Source organism: Lycorma delicatula, chromosome 4, assembly GCF_047948215.1.
Source record: "Lycorma delicatula isolate Av1 chromosome 4, ASM4794821v1, whole genome shotgun sequence".
Lineage (NCBI taxonomy): Eukaryota > Metazoa > Arthropoda > Insecta > Hemiptera > Fulgoridae > Lycorma > Lycorma delicatula.
The window spans coordinates 189,630,181-189,653,971 of record NC_134458.1 but is presented as its reverse complement, the minus strand read 5'-3'; the positions used below and the strand labels follow the sequence as shown (position 1 = coordinate 189,653,971).

Genomic DNA, 23,791 nt, shown 5'->3' with positions numbered 1-23,791 from the left:
AATTGGTTTCATGTTTTCTATATCATTTTTTTAGCTTAATAAAAAATAAAAAGTATATGTATGATTAAAATATTATTATGAAAGGCTTTGAAAAACACCTCATTCGTTTTTTTATAACTCTTTGTAACTTTTGAATGCTCCAACCTTTGGAGCAATCAAAGTTGCTCCATTTGAATCGTCAAAATTGGAGCAATTTTCAATGATTATCGTAATAAATAAGGATATGGAGGGGATTTGTTACGGGGTTACCCTTCTTCAACAAATTAGGTGAAGTTTAACTTTATGTTTCAAAGTATAACTAGTAAGTTATTTGTATTTTCTTTTAGATAAGACTCTTTTATGTGGTAACAATGTTCAACATTGATTGATCTATTGGAGGTAAATTAAAAAACATTTATTTTTTTTTAATGCAGATAGCCAAAATTTTGTTATTTGTGGTATCTTTAACTGCACTTTCTAACTTAGAAAAGATTTATATGAATTTCTGTTACTTTGAAATTACTTTATAATTCAAACTAGAAAATTTATTACAATTTTTGTTAAAGAAAGACAATATCAAAGTTGTAAAAGTATATATAATTTTCAATTTTATTATTGGAGAAGAGTAAATTTTAAACTCTGTACTACTGCAAAAATGCTTAAGAGTTATCAAATTGTCAGCTTTTTATAAGTCATTAATTTTTTGCTTCTTTCTAAAATCCTCTACTTAATTTGTATCAAAAATTAATTTAAATGTCAGGAAAAGATTTTTGAAAGTATATGTTTGGAGTGTCGCTTTATATGGAAGTGAAACTTGGACAATCGGAGTATCTGAGAAGAAATGATTAGAAGCTTTTGAAATGCGGTGCTATAGGAGAATGTTAAAAATCAGACGGGTGGATAAAGTGACAAATGAAGAGGTATTGCGGCAAATAGATGAAGAAAGAAGCGTTTGGAAAAATATAGTTAAAAGAAGAGACAGACTAATAGGCCACATACTAAGGCATCCTGGAATAGTCGCTTTAATATTGGAAGGACAGGTAGAAGGAAAACATTGTGTAGGCAGGCCACGTTTGGAATACGTAAAACAAATTGTTAGGGATGTAGGATGTAGAGGGTATACTGAAATGTCTAGCACTAGATAGGGAATCTTAGAGAGCTACATCAAACCAGTCAAATGACTGAAGACAAAAAAAAAAATTTATATGTGTTTGCGTTTAGCAATTTTCTACAATCATTTTGGATTTTTTTATTCATTTGTATTTTTACACATTTTGTTTTCTTAAGGTCACTTATACTTCTTTGATTGCATCAGTGACTTTGTTAGTTCTATCATCATTGCTAGTTCTATCTTTGTTAGTTCTAAGCTAAAAATTTAATCCTCAGCAAGTGTCTGAATTCTTATGATAAAATAAAACAGTCTTTTGAGGTCTTCCTAATATTAATAGCCATACACAAACAAATATTTTTTTAATCATCTAAGTTATACAGATATAGCTATATGTTATTTTAGGTTTTTTCTTATTTTTATTTTGTTATGGATTATTTTTTTCATCTTTTGATTTTAGAAACCAAGGAAACACAGAACTAGAACCAACGCATCATACATTAACGGTTCTTGATATTCAGAATAAGTTTATTGTATTCTCAGTACCACTGAAAGAAGTTCAAGCTGTTCTTACTGAATGGGGATCGTTTTATATTGTAACTGGATCACATTCAATGTACCAGCTTGCAGAAAAAGACCTCCAATCTAAACTAGCACTACTGTTTAAGAAAAATTTATATGATGTTTCAATCAGGTAACAGTATATAAAAATTGTTTTTCCATATATTCTTACTTTATAGTTTTATTAGAAATATTCCTATTTTAATTTTATATTTTTATATACTTTGTTAAGATGTAATTAGAGATATAATTAGGACAGTATGTAATTAGTAGTGTATTGTGATGCTATTTTATCGTCTCCATCATTGTATCAATATTTTTTTTAATTAAAATTTTTCTTTAGCAAGAACAGCTTCAACCTTACACTGTATTTTGTTAAATACTCAAGAGTTGTATATTAACCCTTCTATTGACAAAATTTTATTACCTTTGCATAAATTTATAATCTTTTTATGATAAAAGTTCTTATTAGTTTCATGCAGCAGCCAGCTTTCTTAATATTTGTTGCTAATGTGTGAAATATACTTTCAGAGCAAAGTTTAAAGATGGGTTTTAAAGTTCTTGATTTGAAAACGTGTTTGCTTTGAGTCCATCAAGTGAATGATAATAATTATTTTGAAAACTGAATACCCCAAAGTAGAAATCCGGTGGTATGACATCTAAAACGCTAGCGGTCACAAGCCTTTTGGAATCAAATTATGAGAAAAAATTCTTGCAGCATGGTAACTGCATTATTAGAAGTACAACAGGTAATACTCTCTTGCTGAAACCAATAGTCTTACTCATTTTTCTTCAAACAGTGCAATAAACTGTTAGATCAAGAGATGATAAATTTCACAATGTACACATTTATAATTTTTAGAAAACTTTAGCGCATGGCCACAGCATGTTACACACCAGGTGAGAATTTTTTGTGTGTAATGATTCATGAAAATTGTGAAGATTTTCATTGCTCCATGTTGGTTTTACTGTTCGTTTAGTTCTCCAGATGAAGTGAAGTCTGGTTATCAAAATAAATGTGATCCAGCTGCTCAATCCCATTTTCATCCAGAGACAGATTGAAACTTATGACAATACTGTATATGTTTAACATTGTTTGCCTCTGATATTATGGACAAGACCAGCATTGTAAGCATGTAATTTAACATTCTTGTAGCTCTGAAAGCAGTTACTAGATCGGTCTGGTAGGATAATTTCTAAGAAATTTTATGAGTGTGCAAGTTAAGTGCTCTTATATATCCTCAAGGACTTCCACAGTTAACAGTAGTAGTCAGCCTGAGCCTGTTTGATTCAGTATGTTTCTAGTCTCACAAAATTGAATGAATACATCATCCTTGAAAAATCACATAGATAGCATCTTGCAAAAAATGGTCTGAATTGACATTGCTTAATTTGGCTATTTTAACTGCTCTATGCAGTTAAAATTGTATCTTGAATACAATTTGATTAATAGAAAAATAGAAAATTTACTGACATATAACTTAACATGGTTGTAAGAAGTGCACTCTTTTTGTAATACTCATTATTATCATCTTTGAATCTGTTCAGTTAGATTCAATTGATTGTCAACTTTTTTCACTTTTCTGAAAGATTACAAAAACATTTGTTACCTTTTATTATTTTCAAAAAAGTTGTATATTTTCAATTTTATAGATTGTGATATTTATTTTTTTTTATTAAGATTTTTTTTTTTGTCTTCAGTCATTTGACTGGTTTGATGCAGCTCTCCAAGATTCCCTATCTAGTGCTAGTCGTTTCATTTCAGTATACCTTCTACATCCTACATCCCTAACAATTTGTTTTACGTATTCCAAACGTGGCCTGCCTACACAATTTTTTTCTTCTACCTGTTCTTCCAATATTAAAGTGACTATTCCAGGATGCCTTAGTATGTGGCCTATAAGTCTGTCTCTTCTTTTAACTATATTTTTCCAAACGCTTCTTTCTTCATCTATTTGCCGCAATACCTCTTCATTTGTCACTTTATCCACCCGTTTGTTTTTTAACATTCTCCTATAGCACTGCATTTCAAAAGCTTCTAATCTTTTCTTCTCAGATACTCCAATCGTCCAAGTTTCACTTCCATCTAAAGCGACGCTCCAAACATACACTTTCAAAAATCTTTTCCTGTTTGTTTACCGTAGAGACTAGCTGTAAAATGAACATTAATATTCTCTAAAACATTTTTAATTAGCTCTCCTGTTTGTACCTCAGATATAAACCGTTTGTACAAATTTAAATCTTTACATTTGAAATAATGCATTAAATGCTTTTGTTTCATTCAGTAAAGCTGAATATTATCAGTTAATAGATATGAAATTTAGATTAAAATAGTGAGGGAAAGTAATGAAATGTTTATTTCGTAAAATTAAATTAAAACAGATGAAATATGCAGATTTTTTGATGGTTTTTTGTGCGTTCGTATTTTAAATAAGGAATCAGTTTTTTCAGTAAGAGATTCAGGTCATAATAGAAAACAGCTTGTTCCAATTTCCCGTTTTATTACATCTTTCAAACATGCATGTCGATCCACTGTGCGTAGCATGTTTGTTAAATGAATTTCTTACAGAATTTTAGTTCATTAACTTTGATAAGAAAAAGTGAAAGTATCATGGAGATAGAATTATATCTTGCATCCGTTTTGTGTATGAATGACAATAATATTACTGCGCATTTCGAAATGTTTTATCCATTTGATTTTGGTTTGTTTTGAAATGTTAGTATTATTTATTAAATAAAGCTATAAATAAGCTATTGTCCTTAAACCCTTCCCTTTTTATGATTTGCAATTGACGCCATTTTTTTGTGTTGTAGAGCTTATTGGGGAGCATGACAGCAACACGACCAAAGTTAGTGATAAAGAGAAGCGCCAGTAGATGTTGAATTTCATATAATTTTATATATACGAGGTCTGTAAATAAAGTAATGAGACTAGATTTTTTTGGCAGCCAAAGTGGCAAACTGTAAAATTACTAGTAAACTTATGGTTATATGAACACCTGATTTATATTAGGTATTATATTTTTAATCTATTGTTGTCATGTGAGACGTAAACAAACTTTTCGTGAAACGAGTTTTTGTTGTGCGTTACAAAAATGAGTGATACTAATTATGAGTCCAAGTTTATATCCAAGTTTCACTTCCATATAAAGCGACACTCCAAACATACACTTTCAAAAAAATTTACCTGACATTTAAATTAATTTTTAATGTAAACAAATTATATTTCTTACTGAAGGCTCGTTTTGCTTGTGCTATTCGGCGTTTTATATCGCTCCTGCTTCGTCCATCTTTAGTAATTCTACTTCCCAAATAACAAAATTCTTCTACCTCCATAATCTTTTCTCCTCCTATTTTCACATTAAGTGGTCCATCTTTGTTATTTCTACTACATTTCATTACTTTTGTTTTCTTCTTGTTTATTTTCATGTGATAGTTATTAAGATTATGATTCATTGATTATTACATTTATAAATGAATTTATTTAAGAGAACGAGCCGTGTTTAATAATTAACTTTCACATATAAATTTTTGAGATTATTTGAGTATCATTATTTATACTGACCTGTCTCATTCTTAATGTGTGCATTTACCGTTTAATAAAGACAAGAAGCAATTTGTGCATTGCTGAGTTTGTTGTTCTAAATATATTCCTTCTTTGCTTAAAAAAAAATAATATGAAATGCGTAAATCAGTAATCATGAAGTGTACTTAGCATCCTAAATTAGCTGTCAGTCATGTTTTAAATTATTTTAGAAATCAGAATTCTAGTTTTTTCAGCATCATATGATTTGAGAAAATAATCGTTAGATAAGAGACAGTTTCAGTTTGCTGCTACAGTTATTTGAAGTAAATTATTTTGTATGATGTTATACACTTCTGAAAGCATAAAAAATGATACACCAGATAACAAAGGGTTACATGATGTTATACACTTCTGAGAGCATAAAAAATGATACACCAGATAACAAAGGGTTACATGAATTTTCACAGCACTAAACTTTGCTTAGAAAATATGTGGCAGGCACTCAGCAACAATAATTAATACAGTAGATGACAATTAAAACATTAAAATCATTTGCCTAAAATATTTTATTTTCATTGCCTTAAAAGTGATTGAAGTTATTTGGTTAAAAGTTAATTTCTTATAAAAAAATTTTATTTGTATTTTATTATTAATTTTTTAGGATTGCTAAAAATCATCAGTATGATACAGAAGGTTTAATTGATATTTTTCGGCAGTATGGTGATCATTTATATAGCAAAGGTGATCATAACGGTGCAATAGAACAATATATAAAAACTATTGGCAGCCTTGAACCATCATATGTTATAAGAAAGGTAATTAAATTAAGGTTTATAGTATCAATATAGCTTTTATATATATATATATATATATGTATTTGAAACATGATTTTTTCTTCTCTTTGTTCATTAACTCCATGAGTCTTTCTTATGTGACCTATTTAAAATGCATTTAAAAATTAAAAAATCCTTTACAAATCAAAACTGATTTTATTGTTAAAAATCAATATTATTATTATTTTTTTTTTTTGTATGAGAGTAACATTTTATTAATCCAGGCCAGATTTGTATTTAAATAAATTAAAATTGCTTGGAGTTTGAAACTCAAGTACATCCAACAAGTTAGAATGTTTGCGAAAGCTATGATTATTTTAAATATAATAGAAAGATTTTTACTTTTTTTAAATACTGTTTAATTTAATAAAAAAAAATCAGAATTTGAATAACCTGGTTTAGTATTTTTAATAAATAGTTGCAGATGCTTAACAACTGATTAGAAAATAAATAATATGATTAGAAAATAAAATATGTTTAATCAAAGAAGTTTGTTATTCAAAGTATAAATCAAATTATTTTTAAATATTACCTTAATAATTGGCTGCTGTAGTTAACCAAAGAAATTTTAATTATTACATTATCTCATTTATTCACTTCCTTTATTTTAGAACATTATTAAGATAGAAGTGACGTTCAAAATTAGTTTTATGTTATTTCATGTAATAAATTTATATAAGAGGAGATTCAAAATCGCATATGTACTTTGGGGGGCTGATTATAGGACTTGATACAGGTTGTATAATGTAAATTTATAATATAAGTCAGAATGCTTTGTTTTTTCAGTTATGGTTAGCTAAATATTTTGCTCTGTTTTCTGTTGAAGTGAAGTCACAATGAAATTCTTGGAACTTAAATAAAGAAGCAAATATGAAAGTTTTACATGTTTGTAAACTGTAAAACTTACACGTTTTCCATAAATTAACTTAGTTAGATTGCCAATTGATAAATAAAGACAAAATTTGTAAAGGATTTTATTCTAAGAAAATTAACAATTCTAAGAAAAATTTTTCAATTTTAAATAGATTGATTGTTCTTAAAGATTATTTCCATTCACAAACTTTTATGAGCATGACTTAAATTATATTATATTTTCTAGAACCTAGGAGACAGTAGAATAAGGTAGTAGTTTAAAATGAGCTTTGGATTGACTTTTTTATAAATAGACAGTACTGCAGGTTGTTTAGGTGTGTCAGTCTTTCCAATGATAGATTGAATATATTTGCCAGAAACCTCATTTTCCTCCCTCTTTAATATCTTACTACTTATGCCAGCAGATCTTACAGAAAAACCTTTTTCCAAGGACTTAATTATACTGAAAATTTAGCCTTATTAGTAGATTTAAGTAATAATAAGTTTTTATGTATTACGCTGGAAAATTACTAGAAAAATTTGATCACTCTCAAAACCCAATTGGTAGCTAATGTTTCTTTCTTCAGTTGTATCTAGCAAATAATTACTTAATACTTAGCTTTTTTTTTATTGGACTCATAAACTATACCTATCTGTGCACACTGTTTTATTAATCTTACGTTTGATTAGTTTCTCCTTTCAAGTTATTAACTGTTTTATAGTGAATTTTTATGTGGACTTTATTTTTAAAAATGGATTAAAGTAATAATTTTTCTCTGAATACATTAAGTTTCGTCTTATGTATTCCTGTACCTAATGCAGTACAATTTCAGGTTTTCATTTTATTGTTTCTCTGTATTTTTTTATATAGTTTAATTAAAACAATCCACAGTTTCGGTTCAGTGAAATCAAATACTACAAGTGTTCAAGAAGAAACATTCGTGATTCTGTGAACTCTGATGGAGTCATGCTGTATTGGAGTGTGTAATATAAAAACAAAGAATTTGATTTTTTTTTAAATTATTTATGTAAGCTCTGTTATATTTTTAACAAAAGAGTGATGAGAAAGAAGCTGAATTCAGACAAAAAATCCTTAATATAATGTAATCATATTCTCATATTCTCTGTCTGTGAGTGGAATGTTCAACATAAAAAAAATTTAAACTGACTAGAAATGGAAATAGGAAGTGAAGATGTAATAATTGGAATTTGGACTTCTAGGTCAGGATAGGAAAACTGAGGTATATGAAAATATGGTTAGAGGCTCTCCGTGGTTAGAAAATAAATGCTGCAGAAAGGAGTAGTAGATTTTCTAGGTTTATAATTTGTGGCTGTCTGGAACACACAGAGGATCAAATGAATTTGTTGTAAGCTGACAAGGTAATGGAAAATTCAATGATGACTTTCTTATTGTTGTAAAATAAGTTAACTTCACCTATTGTTAGGTTATCATAAGTAAAAGTTTGATAAGTAATTAAATATTGATTGGTTATCTTTATTCTATGAAACCACAGGGTTAGTAAACTGATTTGAGACAGGGAATAAACCCAAAATAGAATGTGAGCAACTATGCACCTGGTAGTAAAGGTTCTATTTTAGATCTGATCTATTTAGTTAGCCTATATCTAGTCTGTTAGTCTTTAGCTAGTTACTCCTTATTCTTATTTCGATAAAAAAGATATCACTGTACCTAAAGGAATATTAGGATCACAAAACAAATTTTGATAGTTTTTTCGCTATAACTGTAGCACAGTGCCCATCTGGTAGTAATGAACACAACAGTACAAATTTATGTACATATTTATGTATTTATTTACTTTCATAAATTTATAACGGTACAAATCTATGCAAGTAAATTCTCAATTTCATAGACTTCAGATTTTACGCCAATTGTCATAAGGTTAAAATAAATTTTAAATCGTGAAATGTTCTGTTTACATATGAAAAACCATGTTTAAGAAGGTTCTATTTACATCAGTTGCTGTTTGCTCTTTTTTAATGTTAGCAATTGACAGTGGGGATGTATTGAGAGAGAAAAGCAAGTCAGTTTGTTTGACTATTTTTAATTAAGTTGATGCATTGAGTATGTTATATCAACTTTAATCGATGCATGGAAAACATTACTCTGTAGTGATGTGGAAACTGATTTGGAAATGCCTAGCACTGCATATTTATAATAGCCACTGCTTGTGGGTAGGAAACCAAAGTATCAAAAGATAACATTATAAACTGATTAGAATATCCTGGCTATTTAAATATTGCAGAAGAAGAAATAGAAAAGAAGTTTGCTTTGAATACTCTCATTGAATATGCGAGGATGTCCATGACAAAAACACATAAAGTTTCTTGCATCACTTTTTTGTTGTACAAGAAGCTTTGGGTTTGGTAAAGGATTTTATAAGCAGTACAAAAAAATAATAACTATGTGAAAATTATCCCCATATTAAACATGTGAAGAATGTTATTATTTGAATGCAATATCAGAAATATTCTGAAAAAAAGATTCACCTCTTTCTTTAAGTACGGTATCTCGATTAGGAAATGAGTGTGTGTTGATAAACATATAAGTGAGTTAGATTTAAAAACAAGTATTTTTTTATATGTATTTTAATTCAGAGAATTTTTATATTTACATCATTTAAAAGTTTATATTCTCTGTACTTTGTGACAGCTTGTACTTGTATCAATTTTTTAATTTGTACATGAAGTAACTTTTTTAATTTTTATAGGATTGTACGAATTGGATAAATTAATTTAAAATAAAGTTGTAATTAAGATAAATTATTTCTATTAAAATATATATTAATTTATACTAGATAAGGTTTCCTATTAAATTAAGTTTTAAAGAAAGTAATAAAATACCACAGAAAAATCGGTAAAATTTGTAAACTTGATGAATGCTGTAAAACGATTTTATCATTTACTTATACATTTTACAAATTACTTGTTCATCATCCATACTTTTTTTATTGCTTTACAAAAATCAACAATACTGTTTTGAAAGTCAGTTGAGGAGATGGGAGATGTTTTAATTTAATATCTCATTTAAATATAGATTTAAAGTATTGTAAATATCTTTGTGCAGGTTCTGATATGCACAAAGATTCTCAACATGTTGCATTATATAGTTTTTAAAGTTTTCTTTTTAATTGTACATGTAGAATACTATATTTACAACATCATAAATTATTACCAGTTGTGTATGTATGTTAAATTTGACTATGAAATTGTATGTAAATCATTATATAATAACTTTAAATAATTTATATTGACAAAATAAATACAAAATGTTTGTTTTGTTTTATACTAATACTCAGAAACATCTACATGATACTCGTGTATAACAGATTTTGTCGTTTCTCAAGTATCATCTACCTCTTCTGTAAACATTTTTCTCCACTTGATATGTTATAGTAAGTTTTGTTATTTAAAGGAAACTTTTCTCTATGATTATTATGTACATTATTTCAGACTGAAAATCGAGAATGATTTTGACGTAGAGGTTGCAGTTAACGTGTGTAGGCAGTCTTCATCTGAAGACGCTTTATTATTGGCTAAAAAACATAACTTGCATTCATGGTACTTAAAAATTCAGTTAGAAGACAATCATCAATTTAATGCAGCTCTCGATTATTTAAGTAAATTAACATTTACTGAGGTAAATGAAATATCTTTTTTTGTCTTATATTTTTGTTGCAAATTTATTTACAACAATATTTGGAGTCAGTTTTGAATCATGATATTTGTAATCTACATAATCAACTTCATACATAAAATAAAAACTGCAGCAGCTATTAAGAAACCAAAATTGTTACAGTATTAATAATGACTGAAAATTCACTGTAGAATCTTACATGTTTCTTCATTGAAAAAGTGGTTAGAATGGAATTTGAAATAGAAGTTAATTATTGCATTATTTAAATTTGTGTTTATTTGGAGAGAAAGGTCTTGGAAAGATTGTACGTGTGTGTGTACGCATATATGCACATGTGGGAGGGTGAGATCACACGCATGTGTGCATGTGTTATTTATTGAAATTAATCTTTTAAGAGTCATATTATTCCTGTGTACTGTTAAATTATATTTAAATTCAATCATGACTGAGGATGCAGGATTTTGCAAAAGTACTTTCATGAAAAATTAAGAAGATATTTCTCATTTCAATATTCTGTACTTGGTGACTTATTTGATTGAATTTAAATATAATTTAATAGTACAGAGGAATAACATGAATCTTAAAAAGGTTAATTTCAATAAAATAACACCCACATACATGCTCTCTCACTCTCTCTCTCTCTCTCTCTCTCTCTCTCTCTCCCTCTCCCCCTCCCTCTCTTCCTCCATCCCTCCCTCCCTCCCATAAAACATTTATGTTCATAACACTTATTAACTTCAAACTGTTTCCACTTGTGCAACATTTGTGGCGTAAAATGTTTGGATGATATTCTGTTTCATACCTCACATTATGAAGAATATCTGCAGTTAATTCCATTAATTACACCTTGGAGGATTTTTCTTTTGATTCACTAATGTTGACAATCTTCGTTGTGTATACCCTCTCTTTCACAAACCTCCAAAGAAAGAAATCAAGTGGCATAACATCAAAGGATTGAGGTGGCCAGAGAATTGGTCCATCACAGCCAATCTAGTGTTGAGGAAATGGTTCATGTAGGTAGTCCCTACCATGTAAACTCCAGTATGGTGGTGCACCACCTTGTTGGAAGTAAACATTGGGTTGTGAATATTAAGTTTGTGGTACTACACTCCTTTGTAACATGTCTAGATAAATAGCACTAGTAACCATTAGCTTGACGAAGAAGAATGGTTTGATCACTTCATAAGCAATCAATGCACACCGAACGTTACAAAATGATGTTTGGTGTGCAAACACAACAATCATGTTGTATTTGTCAAACAACATGAGGGTTCTTGCTACCTCAAATCTGGCAGTTGTGAATGTTAACATGACTAAAAACATGAATGGTTATTTCATCAGAGAAGATTACATTTTCTAAAGTACTATCATTGTTCATTTTATCAGGAATCCCCACAGCAAAATTGTAATGGGTGGTTAATAATTTTCTTCATTTTCTTACACCAATGAATTTGTATGCATGAAGTTTTAGGTACTTGTGAAGAACCTTCATAATTGTTGATTGCTGTATTCCAAAGTTCTAAACTCGCACAAGTCAATTTGCCAAAATTTCTCTGAAAAGTTTCTCTTGCTCCACAACTTCTGCAGAGAGGGAGATGTGCCAGCATCTTTTTTTGTACATTACACTTCCTGTATCCTTAAACTGCTGATACCAATGTTTAATTGGTATCTTTATTAGGAGTCTTTATTAGGAGGATCATGATTGTGCTCTAAACGAAAAGTCTATGATCAATATTAACAGATCCGCTTTCATAAAACCATAGTACACACATTGCTTCCTCCTGCACAGTAGCCATTGCTCAGCTGACAATCTCCCTGTCATTACATCAGGCCAGCAGGTTCATTCAAGGCCATCAGTAACTCTATATCTACACTAATGTTTCAAAAAAATCAATGCATACTCTATTGCTTTGTTCATTTTTTATTAGTCTCTAAAATACGCTGAATAATTTATGTTTGCCTTATATATTAATGAATCTTTGCTAGTTGTGCTGAATGTGGATAAAGTAAGATCAGCCTCATGTAAGCTATTTGATTCCTTGCAATTAAATATCTGTCTTGTTTTGATAATATTTAATATTGATAAAACTGTTACTGGTTTTAGTGTTAAAATGGTACATAATTTCATTTGCCACCAATTTTTGCATACACATCATCTGTGATGCAATTGATATTAGCCAGTTACAAATATCAATTACGTTTATGGTTGTCTAAAGGAAGACTCATGTCAGTTCCAAATCTGCCTTTGATTAAGAAATTTACAAACCTGTATCAATAATTTAAAATCATTTTTGATCATTGTTTACTAGAATAAACATATACTTTTATTCATTTTTTTTTTTTAATTTAGCTCTGTTTAAAAAAAAGTTAATCCCATCCCTTATAACCTGATGGTTCCACAAGACCTGAATCTCTGGCAGTAAAATCTTAAGAATTGAAAGTTAAGAAATAAACAGCCAAAGTTACTTTGGGTTTGGCTGTTTGACCAGTTCCTGTTAAAGCAATTCCAATTAACTTCCAGTTAAATTCATGTTAAAATAATTCCATTTTCTGTTCCAAAGTTAATGTTGAGTGCAGTTTCATTGAATGCTCTGGGCATTTATTAGCCAAAATTAACTTTTCTTTTAACTCAGGAAATGATAGTTTGTTTAGTAATTGACAAAAAATACTAAAATCAGAAATCAATTAATTCTGCAAAAGCTGATTCCTTCTTTTGTGAACAGCTATTTACCTTTTTTATTAATTCTGTTTTTTTAATTTGACCCGCTGTGGACAATGAGAAATAACTCATCACATATTCTTTTATTGTTCTATTTTCTTCCAGAACTTTATCATTATCTCAATTTGTTTTATACTTTTTTCATCTGTGTACATATATACTGATTTCTTTGGGTTTCTCTTGGAACCCTATAATTATTTACTTTTTTTAAGTTTTTGTACACAATACTTATTAATTTTTATTTCCATTTCTTCCGGGTCTTGTTTAACTTCTGTTATTCATTTCCTTGTTGAAATAGTCAAATGTCTTGCTGAATAAATTCTCATCAAGTCTTGATTCTTCTCCATTTCCTCATCACATCTGATAATTTCTATGTTTCCTTGTAGAGTTAGTTGTTTTTCCTCAGCTTCCATACATCTCCAATCTTTCTTGATCCTTGGATTTCAGGATCTTTCTTTCTTTCTCCATTTCTTGCAGTTCACTTACCTTATTCAAAGTTAGACATTCAATTGTGTAGAGACTTTCAGGTTAGGTCACAGTGTTGCAATGTTAAATTTTGGGTCTTATTCAGATAACTTTTTGTTGTAGACAACTTTAGCTTAACACATTAGTAACATTTTTGATCTTACTTTTTTACCTTTTTGTAAAAACTGGGTTATATGATTTTATCTAAATGAATCTTTCAACCCTTTTAATTTTCCTCTGTTTTGTTTCCAGACGGTTTCCTGAGTTTCTAGAGTTCATTCTAAACTCTTTTTTTTTTTCATAAATATTTACAGTCCTGCTGTTTACATTATCTCTTTTAATATTTCCACTTGAATTTTTGCTGGTGTCAGAAAACTGTCTGCAAACACTAAGCAGTCAAATTGTCCTTTATGTAAGCCAGTCTTACATGTTTCACTCCCAGTATTTTTAATTTTTTTCTTCACACCCATGTAATCTTCTCAAGCAGACCATTTTAAAAAAAGCATTGATGAGAGTCCTCACCTTGTTTCACCCCTGTTTTAATTTTAAATGACCCTGAGATTTCTCTAGGATCAAATATTGGATTTAGTTTCTGATTTGTTTTATGATGATTTCCATTATTTTTCTATCAACCCCAAAATTCCTTTGGCATGTTTCCCTGTTAATCAAGTCATATGCTTTTTTGTAATTCAGAAGCATTAATGCCAGGTTTCTCCTCTTCATATGGAAATCTGTAATTATTAGTTTCAAACATAAATGTTTTGCCCATGACCTTCCTTTTCTGAATTTCTCTTGATATTTTCCAGTCTGTGGTTTGATCTATTGTTCAGTCTATTCTAAAGAGCTTTGGAGAGAACCTTACAAGTCACTGATAACAGTGTAGTTCTGCGTAGCACCTTCTTCCTGTCTCCTTTATCATGTATTGGATTAATAATATATCTATAAATCAATTTTGTATATATTTTTTTTAAATTTATGTTAAAATTCAAAGCTTTTTTAAAATAGTTTTTTCTGGTATTCTTTCTTTTTTACTAGTCTTGTGTTAACTATTAAGATGTTCATATCATGAGTAACTGTAAGAAGTTCCCTGATAAGCTAGGTATCAAACCCAGGATCTTTGATGAAGCAGACTAGCATTCTATCCTACCAAGGCATTCTACAAGTCAATTTAATTATTCTTGCAAGAAAACAAACTTTATCATATCTGCATTTGCAAATAAATTCTCAAAATTCTGTTTTTCATGAGTTTTCAATCATCTTATAAAATAAACTGTTCCTTTGCATGACTCATTCACCTAGTAACTGGGACATATATGGATAGGTATTAATTATTTTTAACTTCATTTACTCTTGCCATAACAAACATTATATGAATTTTCCAAAAATCTTGATCTAAATAAAAAATTGTTTTATTCTCTGATCTATTTTGGATTTAGAACATTACATGTTAGACCAGATCATATTCTGTAAGAAGTAACTATAGGTAGTCTGAAAATACAATTTAGATATAACTGCAAAATTAATTCAGGTTTTTGAATCACTCTAATTGAAATTTCTGAGTTAATTTATCATTTTACAGATGGACAGATAGATTGAAACAGTTAAGATTTTGTATCCTGCAAGAGATTATTAGTTTTATGTGCAGTCACTTTATCAGCATTTTAATTTTCAGATTTTTTGTTATTAAAGTTTGTTAACTTAATTTGTCTATAGTTAAGTGATTGTGGTTTCATAAAAACTGTTCCTTCTGCTTTAACAATTTTGTGGTAATGAAGTTAAACTTGATGTTGAGCAATAGGTTCATTCATTTACATTATTTGCAATTATTTTCAGTAACTTATTCTTTAAATTTCAGCACGAAGAAAAATTAAGTTCACATGAATCTGGTCTATGCAGCATACATAAAAATAAAATATAAATAGCAAGGAATAGATATAACAATAACAATATAATTTCCCTTATGCATCTGTAAAAAAAAATATGTGTTCAAAAATACACAGAAACAATCTGTATTCATATCAAGTCTTTGTTCAAAAACTGAAATTTAGCATGATTGGTGGTAATGTAGTGTACCACTGGTATTAATAAATGGAGCAGCTAGGACTGGTTGTTCCAGCCATTTTACTGATGTCCAGAAAAGATTAATGATATTGCGTAATTTTAAAATTTATGATCTTTGATTTTATATAAATTAATGTGTTCATATTTTTTTTTAAATTTTGTTATTTAAAAAATGTGATATCAAATGATACTGATGTTACAGGCTGTAAAAAATATTAATAGATATGGTGGAATTCTTCTGGAAAAAGCTCCCAAAGAAACAACTCAGTTTTTAAAAAGGTTATGTACAGATTATAAACTTTCAGTTGAACAGGTAACTAAAAGTATTTTTGTTGGTTTAATTTTTACTATTAAGTTATTCTTAATCCTGCTGCCAAATTTTTTTGACAAAATAGATGTAATACTGATTAAGGTATCTTTGTATGCTGTATTTTTTAATCACAAAAACTTCTCATTTGTATTTACCTTTCTTACTCAACTAATTACTGCAGTATGTTATTTCATGCCAAAAATATTTAGTTTTATGGGCGGTCACTGTACCAGCTTTTTGCAATTTGCTATGAAGATAAAAATTTGAAGAAAATAGGAAATATCTAATTAATTTGGTTAATGCCTACTCGTAAATTTCAGTTTCAACATTTTCTTACAAAGAGTTAAAGAAATAGAAATCATCTATTTTAAAATTTATTTTAGTTATAATCAGTTAGTTTATATATGAATGTTTATTTATTATAATCTAAATTTATCAGATTTTTCTAGATAAGTTGTATTTAAAATGGTGCATCAAAAAATTAGATACAACTTTGTTTTGAAAAATACTGTTGCTTTGAATTGAGTTTTAAGCTATGATACTCAGGTCTTATTTATTGAAAATATCTGTTTATACTGGAACTTACATCCTCAAGTGTGTATGTGATTTTATTGATATGTATGGTATTTTTTATTTTATATTTGTATTTATTGATAGATATAACATTCTGACTGTTTTATAAATATGCAGATTGATAAATAATTATTACTTTATAGATATTGTTACTTTTTTGATAGAATACTGATTAATTTGATTTTTGAGCTTATAATTTTTTTTAAAACAACAGTGCAGTTAGGTATTTTCTTTAAAGAAATTATCGGTAATACCTTATTTTATTATTTTCAATTACATATAAATAACATTAGTACTGTTTTTTTTCTGTTGATGATTTCTTCCAATTCACTGCAGATTGATATAATTGAGGTAATAAAACATATAAAAACATATAACATATATAAATATACATAAAACATATATACATAAAACATATAAAACATATAACAGAGGTAATTAAACATATTATAGAACATCTAATCAATTATTATTCCAGGAAAGATTCATTAATAATAAAACAAGAAATTACTGTATGAATCTAAAAACAAGTACATGTAGATATAACATTATGTCAGAATTTTACAGCACAATTTTATAATGTTTGATTTTTCACTTAATGTATTCTTTAAATAGATGCGGTGTGCTTTTACATAGCATAATAAAATTGTTTTGCTTATTGTAATGATGAAAATTAGTTTTTTTTGGAAGTTCATCTATTTTAATATACATTATATTTTTTAATATAGCATTAAAAAGTAGTAAGCTAGCAGTATTAAGTGGTAATGAATATTCATTACCACTTAATACTAAATTTAAACACTAAAATTTATTTAGTGATTGTATATACAATCACATACGCTATGGTTTGAAAGTCTAGCTGCCAGCACCCATGTACATCCCCAGGTTGTGGATAGTGGACAAACTTCATCTAATGTGTAATTCATAGTGAATACTAACAATTTCTGAGTATGGTAGGATACTATGTAGCTGAGAACAATACAATCATGCATGCATAATGACTAAAAGATGTCACAAAGTCGACAAGCATTGATGATTATTTAGATTCAAGCTATTTATCCAAAGAGAGAGAATAAACTTGTTAAGATTTGCTAAAATTAGAAGAAATACATGAAATACATAGTATGAATTTATTGCTTGGAGAGAGAGTTGCTTTAAAAATAAATGAGATATAAAAGACTGATATAAACATAATGAAATGTAGCAGAAAGAAATGTAATGAAGAATTAAATAATAATAATAATAATAATTTTTTTAATAGAATAAATCCTTCACTTATTCTTATTTTTGATATATATCATTAGTGAATCTTTTTGCATTTGTTGGTTCAGAATGTTTGAACAGGTAAATAAATAAATCTTTATTTTGTTCCGTACATAAAAATACATTATGGATCATGTCATCATAAGATAAATTATAAGTATAAAAACCCAATTTTAAGATTTAAAATAGATGTGTTTAAAATCTATATTAATTATTTAAATACAAATATATTAAATAGTGTTAAGGTAAATAAATATATTCAGTTTAAAAAATTATGACAAAATAGTTCACATTTCAGTAGCCACTATTTAAAGTTATTTTGAGAACATATTTATGCACCTGTTGTGTACATAAATTGTACAGATAAATCATGTTTTTTTTTTTTAATTAGAATTTTGTTTAATTTTTCAACAGAATAATGTTGTTTCTATGAAAGAAAATCATTTAATTGTATTTTTAATATACTAGTGGGAAGATTTTATAAATGGTTCAACAGTTAATAAAAATTTTTAATAAAAAATGGCAACGGAAGCATAATAAGTTCCTTTCTTGTAACCCATATTGTGTTGAGTTTTATAAAAACAGTTTTGTTGTCTGATTAGGTAAAGGTGGATATTATTATTTTATAAGAATAAGTGATCATCTTTTTTAGAAAATATTGGACATTCATAAATATAAACAGAAGGATAAGTTAACATATTTAATTTTTTTAAATATAGGTGTACATAATTCATACTTATGGATATCAGATAATAATCTGAGTTTATTTTTTTAAATTCATTCAAACTTTTAGAGGGAGCCTCAAGAGATGTCATATTTTACATGAGAAAATGTATATAGCCATAGCAAATACTTAATAATGATGAGAAGCTTAATGTTTTATTAAGCCGCTTTAGAGCAAAACAGTACAGCTTGATTTTGTTACAAGTGAAATCAGTTTGATCATACCATGGGACTTGTCACCTAATAAAACACCCAGAATTTGGTGTTTCTCTGTGGATGTTCTCTTTGTGGGTAAGAGAAATAATATCATTATTTTTAATAGGAATTCTACTCATACGATCAGCAATTTTATGTCTACCTGAGAAGCACAGTGTAATAGTTTTATCCATATTTAAAGTTAAATAGTTACAATCTATCCAGTGAATAATTTTTTGAGCTGCTATTGCACAATTTTCAATTCTTTTCAAATAATTTTCTTCAGATATAAATATAGTTGTGTCATATACTAACAGTATTAGGATGAATGGCTCAAGATTTTGAGACAGTTTATTAATAGACAATAAAAAAAACTAAGGGATTGAGAACACTTTCCTGAGGCTCTCTGTGTTCTACATTTTGAAGTAAAGACCAAATTTTACATCTGCATCCTTATGAAAAATTGAAATTTCAATTACTTGATGGTAATGTATGACTTTAACCAGTTGTAAAAAAACTCCCCAGATGTCAGCTATTAAGTTTTTTTAATCAGTGTAACTAAAAAAATGTGTAACTAAATCAGATCCTTTCCTGAGATCACAAAAAATTGAAAATGAAATCTTTTTGTTTAATGGAATTAAAAATATTTCTAGAAACTGGAAATGGCTGTCATTAGGCAGCTTTTTCCTAGAATATAAAAAACAGGCACAAGGATATAGAAATCAGTACAAATAACAAAATTCCTGCTAAATTTGAGTCTTCTACAAGGATTTCTATATCATAAAAAGGTTAAGTTGTATGCAAAGTTAATAATTACTCTGAGTATTTAGAATATAAAAAATGTAGTGAATTTCCTATAAGTTTCAATTTTAAATGTAGTATAAAAATATAAACTAATGCTATAGTTTTTATTTTAGTGCATAAAAAGAAGTTTAAACATATTCCAAATTTGTACTAAATACAAGTTGATTCTGCTAGTAATATATCACTAAATGCTTTGGATGCCAGATCATTCTGCAATAAAAACATATGACATACTTCTACAAACTTAAAGTGTGATTTTACCTTCTTTTTTAAAAGCAGTTTGCCTACATCTCAAAAACATGTTCTCTGCCCTAATAAAATTAAAGACAGTTTCATGCAAACTTATAACAAAGTATTTTATGCTTGAAAAATATGTATAAACTGGTTTAATTGTGGGATGTTTCATAACTTTTCTGTAAATTTCATTTTTATTATTATCTTAAATTTTACAAAAGTTGTTAAAGAAATCAACTTCTTGATACATGTAAGATACAAATAATATATTTTATAAACTAGAAATCACATCTTTTATTTAATATTTGTATATTTAATTACTTTAAAGAAAAGCCATGTTTTGTGACCATCATTTTTTCATAAGAAAGCCATTGTTTGTCTATTTATTAAAATATACTTATTAAAATGGCTGAGTATTAAACATGCTTTTAACAAAGAAGATAAGAGTGAATGAAATTTCAAGAAACATGACGAATGAAATTGCATTATTTTGAAAAAATTCAAGTTGTCAATTATTTTTCTTGTTATAAACTAAATGAACTAATCACTGTTTTACAAATAATGTTAATTGTAAGTAATTTTTTTTTTTTTGTGTAGAACATAAATAATGAATTAAACCCTGGAACTGCAGGCAATTCTGCTCCTCCTGAAAACTTTATACATCTATTTGTAAATAATTCAGAATCTCTAGTTGACTTTTTGGAGCACTTGGTTCAGGTATATATATTTTTTTAAATTTATTAAATCTACATATAAATATCTTTCACTTAAATATTAATAAGTCCAAAATCTTATATATTTTTTAAAAATCAAAAGAATACAGGAAAAAACAAATACTACAGTAAAACAATCTTGGTATAAATGCTGAATGATAATGGTTCTAATTTTTCACTAAGTGAAAGAATTTGATTAACCCAAAATAATCTTTGAAATCATTTTTACCTAAATTGTAGCAAGTAATCTCTAAATACTATTATGATTTGTTATCAATTTATCCTACTGTTATACCAATATTACAAACTGCTTTTTTTCTTTATCGTACTTAAGGTTGCTCTTGTGTTGTAAACAGCCTGGTGACAATATAGTATAATTTTTTTTTTTTTTAATTGCTATTAACTACAGTCCCATAAATGTGAGGAAAACAAGGTAAGTATTTAATACCCTCTTTCTGTTGAAAGTAATTATTATATCTCAAAAAAAAAGTTATTCTTGAAAAATTGTTTGAGATTTCTTAATCTAGTAAAATGAATTGTTTTTCCTTAAGAATTTATAAGATTATAAAAAGAGGATATAAGTATAATTTTTTTATTAAATTCATACCACTTAAACATATTATCTTTCTTCTGTTGAATTCCTTGCAGCCCAAATGAGTGTAAATGGTTATCGTCATTCCTTCTTAATTAAATAAACATGAATGATAAGCAATTTCAATGATAACATATTTCTTTTTTATCAAATTTTATAAGAAAAGTACAGTATTACTTTAAGTTGCATAGTGGTAGTCGTGGGGAGGGGAGTGAAAATGAATTTTTTTATGTTTTGGGGTATGAGGAGTATGAAAATACCATTCACTAAAATTGTGGTCTACTAATATTTATTTACAGGTCTATGTATAAACTTTTGGGCTCGAAACTCTCCAAAATTACTAGACTAAATACTAATTTTTATAGTAAAAAAATTTTACTTTTAATTTTAATTTAATTCTAATTTTAATTTTTATAGTAATTTTAATTTCATTGAAATTTATATATGCTATAGTAGTGTATCTAAAGTTGCGCATTTGAAAAGTTGATAGATTAATTGAGTTGTTCTTGAGTTATACTCAATTTAAGGGTAAAAAAATTTTGAGCAAGGCTAGTTAGAATCATAGTTCGTTATGATGCTGCAAGTTGGAACTTGAAAATAGAATAAAATAACAAAAAGTTGGTGTTTTGTTCAGAATTACACAAGATTTTTTAAAAATTCTAAATATTTTATATATAGAGAATCTTACATTATACGACTTTAGAAAATTTATTTGGCATATTTTTGTTATATAATTTGTGTTTTAGAATTCTAACAAATGGGGTACACTTATCTACAATACACTGATTGAACATTACCTACAGATCTGGTATAAATTAAGCGATACAATGAATCGATTACAATATGAACAGAAAATTATGAGGTTACTTGAATCACTGTGTTACTTTTTAATTTTAAAGTCAACTAAAACAGTTTTAATATATATTGTTTGTAGCAAAGTTGTTAAACAAAAAATTAGCTTTGTACTCTATACATTTTTTTATTAAACTTGCACAATTATTATATAATTAATTCTCAAGGAATATATAAATTGTCTACAATAAGCATATGAGGTGGTACATAAAATATTTTGGAGGGTAGTAATGCAAAACCATTTTCAGAAAAGCAATACATTTCAAGAAGTGTATATTATTATGGGATTTGCATCAGTGTATCATAACTTTGTACATTGAATTGAAACTGGAATTGGTGATAATGACATTCATAAATAGCCTGACATTGCAAACTGCTGATGTTTTACTGTACATGAAGAGTTTGATCACACTTCAGATGTATATGTTTCTTAACTGTGTGAACTAATCTATAAGATAGCTTCAAAATAATTATTAACTGCCTGAACTGAGTTAAAACATTTCTGAGATTGAATAAAATTTTGTGCAAATGTATTATTCATCTTTTACATCCATCTTGAAAATCCCTGACAATACATGTACAATGATAACAAATGAGTTACAATGCTCTCATTTTTACATTTACCTCCATGCAATTGTGGCACACTGATCACAACAAATACTAGTACCATATCAGATGCTAGTACCTACCTAGTACTGCATCACATACTAAACGTGGTTAAAATTCATGGCCCCAGTTCAGAATATTACGGATACAATCTTATAGTAGATTTATTAACTACTTTACAGAATAATTAAGAATATATTTTTTTCATGACTGTGATTAGTTTTGTAAAGTGTTTAAAATGTCCCTAACTAATAATGTACTTATTTTTCTTTGTTTCAGGTACCAGCAAATATTACAATACCATTTATGTCAAAAAGATTACCAGAATGTGATTACTTGTTGCCGCAGATTTGGTAATCAAGATTCTAGTCTTTGGATTCAAGCACCTTGGGCCGGTGCTAGAAATCCAAATGTACCTCCATATCTTCTTAATGAAATACTTGGTGTTATAGGTACTATTATTAACTGTTATTAATACTTCTATATGTGGCTCAATAACCACAATATTAATAAACCAGCATAATTTTAATTAGTAGTCACTGAAATTGTCATAATGAGATACACTAGTGTGGCGAATGTCAATGGTCAACTGCAGATTTTTCAAAACATACTCTTTTGTCAACCTTATGTGGCAAATGCATTTTTCTGTAAAAAGAGATTGTCTTTCCACAGCTTCTTTTGCTATGAATATTTTTCCTAAAAAGCTCCTTTTACCAGTAACCATAAAATTAAAAAAATAGTTTTTGAAATTTTTTAACTTTTAGATGATATCAGACACTTTCCTTATTATAAAAAAAAGTGTGATTTTGCTCATTCTTTTTCATTTCTTGTTTACATTAAATATTTAGCACTCACTTTACTGACATCTTTTGTATAATAACTAGCTACTCATAGTACCCAGCACATTTAACTGATTAAGTTTATCAATAATCATATTAGCTGAAATTTTCAAGTCTACAAAATAAGACTGCATAATCAAAAATTTTAATATTTGATGATGTAAAAGGCCTCCCCAAATCTTAATGCATCGCCACTCTAAAACCATACAGAAAATTAACACGTACTTTTTCATCAATGAATGTTATAAACACTTCATCACAAACTGTTTTTATTATATTTGCATGTATTTACATTGGAGTTTACTTCTGGTTGAATAAAACTTTATTC

General features: G+C 27.8%; 1 protein-coding gene across 1 annotated transcript in view; it reads left to right on the top strand.

The window, feature by feature from the left end:
- Window positions 1-23,791, top strand: part of LOC142322775 (vacuolar protein sorting-associated protein 11 homolog) — a 94,307-nt gene that overhangs the window by 40,150 nt on the left and 30,366 nt on the right. Inside the window, exons 5-12 of the mRNA XM_075361851.1 lie at window positions 1,548-1,781; window positions 5,836-5,989; window positions 7,107-7,129; window positions 10,331-10,502; window positions 15,962-16,072; window positions 20,459-20,578; window positions 21,913-22,043; window positions 22,904-23,076. Coding sequence (XP_075217966.1) covers window positions 1,548-1,781; window positions 5,836-5,989; window positions 7,107-7,129; window positions 10,331-10,502; window positions 15,962-16,072; window positions 20,459-20,578; window positions 21,913-22,043; window positions 22,904-23,076 — 1,118 coding nt within the window. The remainder of the gene's footprint in view (window positions 1-1,547; window positions 1,782-5,835; window positions 5,990-7,106; window positions 7,130-10,330; window positions 10,503-15,961; window positions 16,073-20,458; window positions 20,579-21,912; window positions 22,044-22,903; window positions 23,077-23,791) is intronic.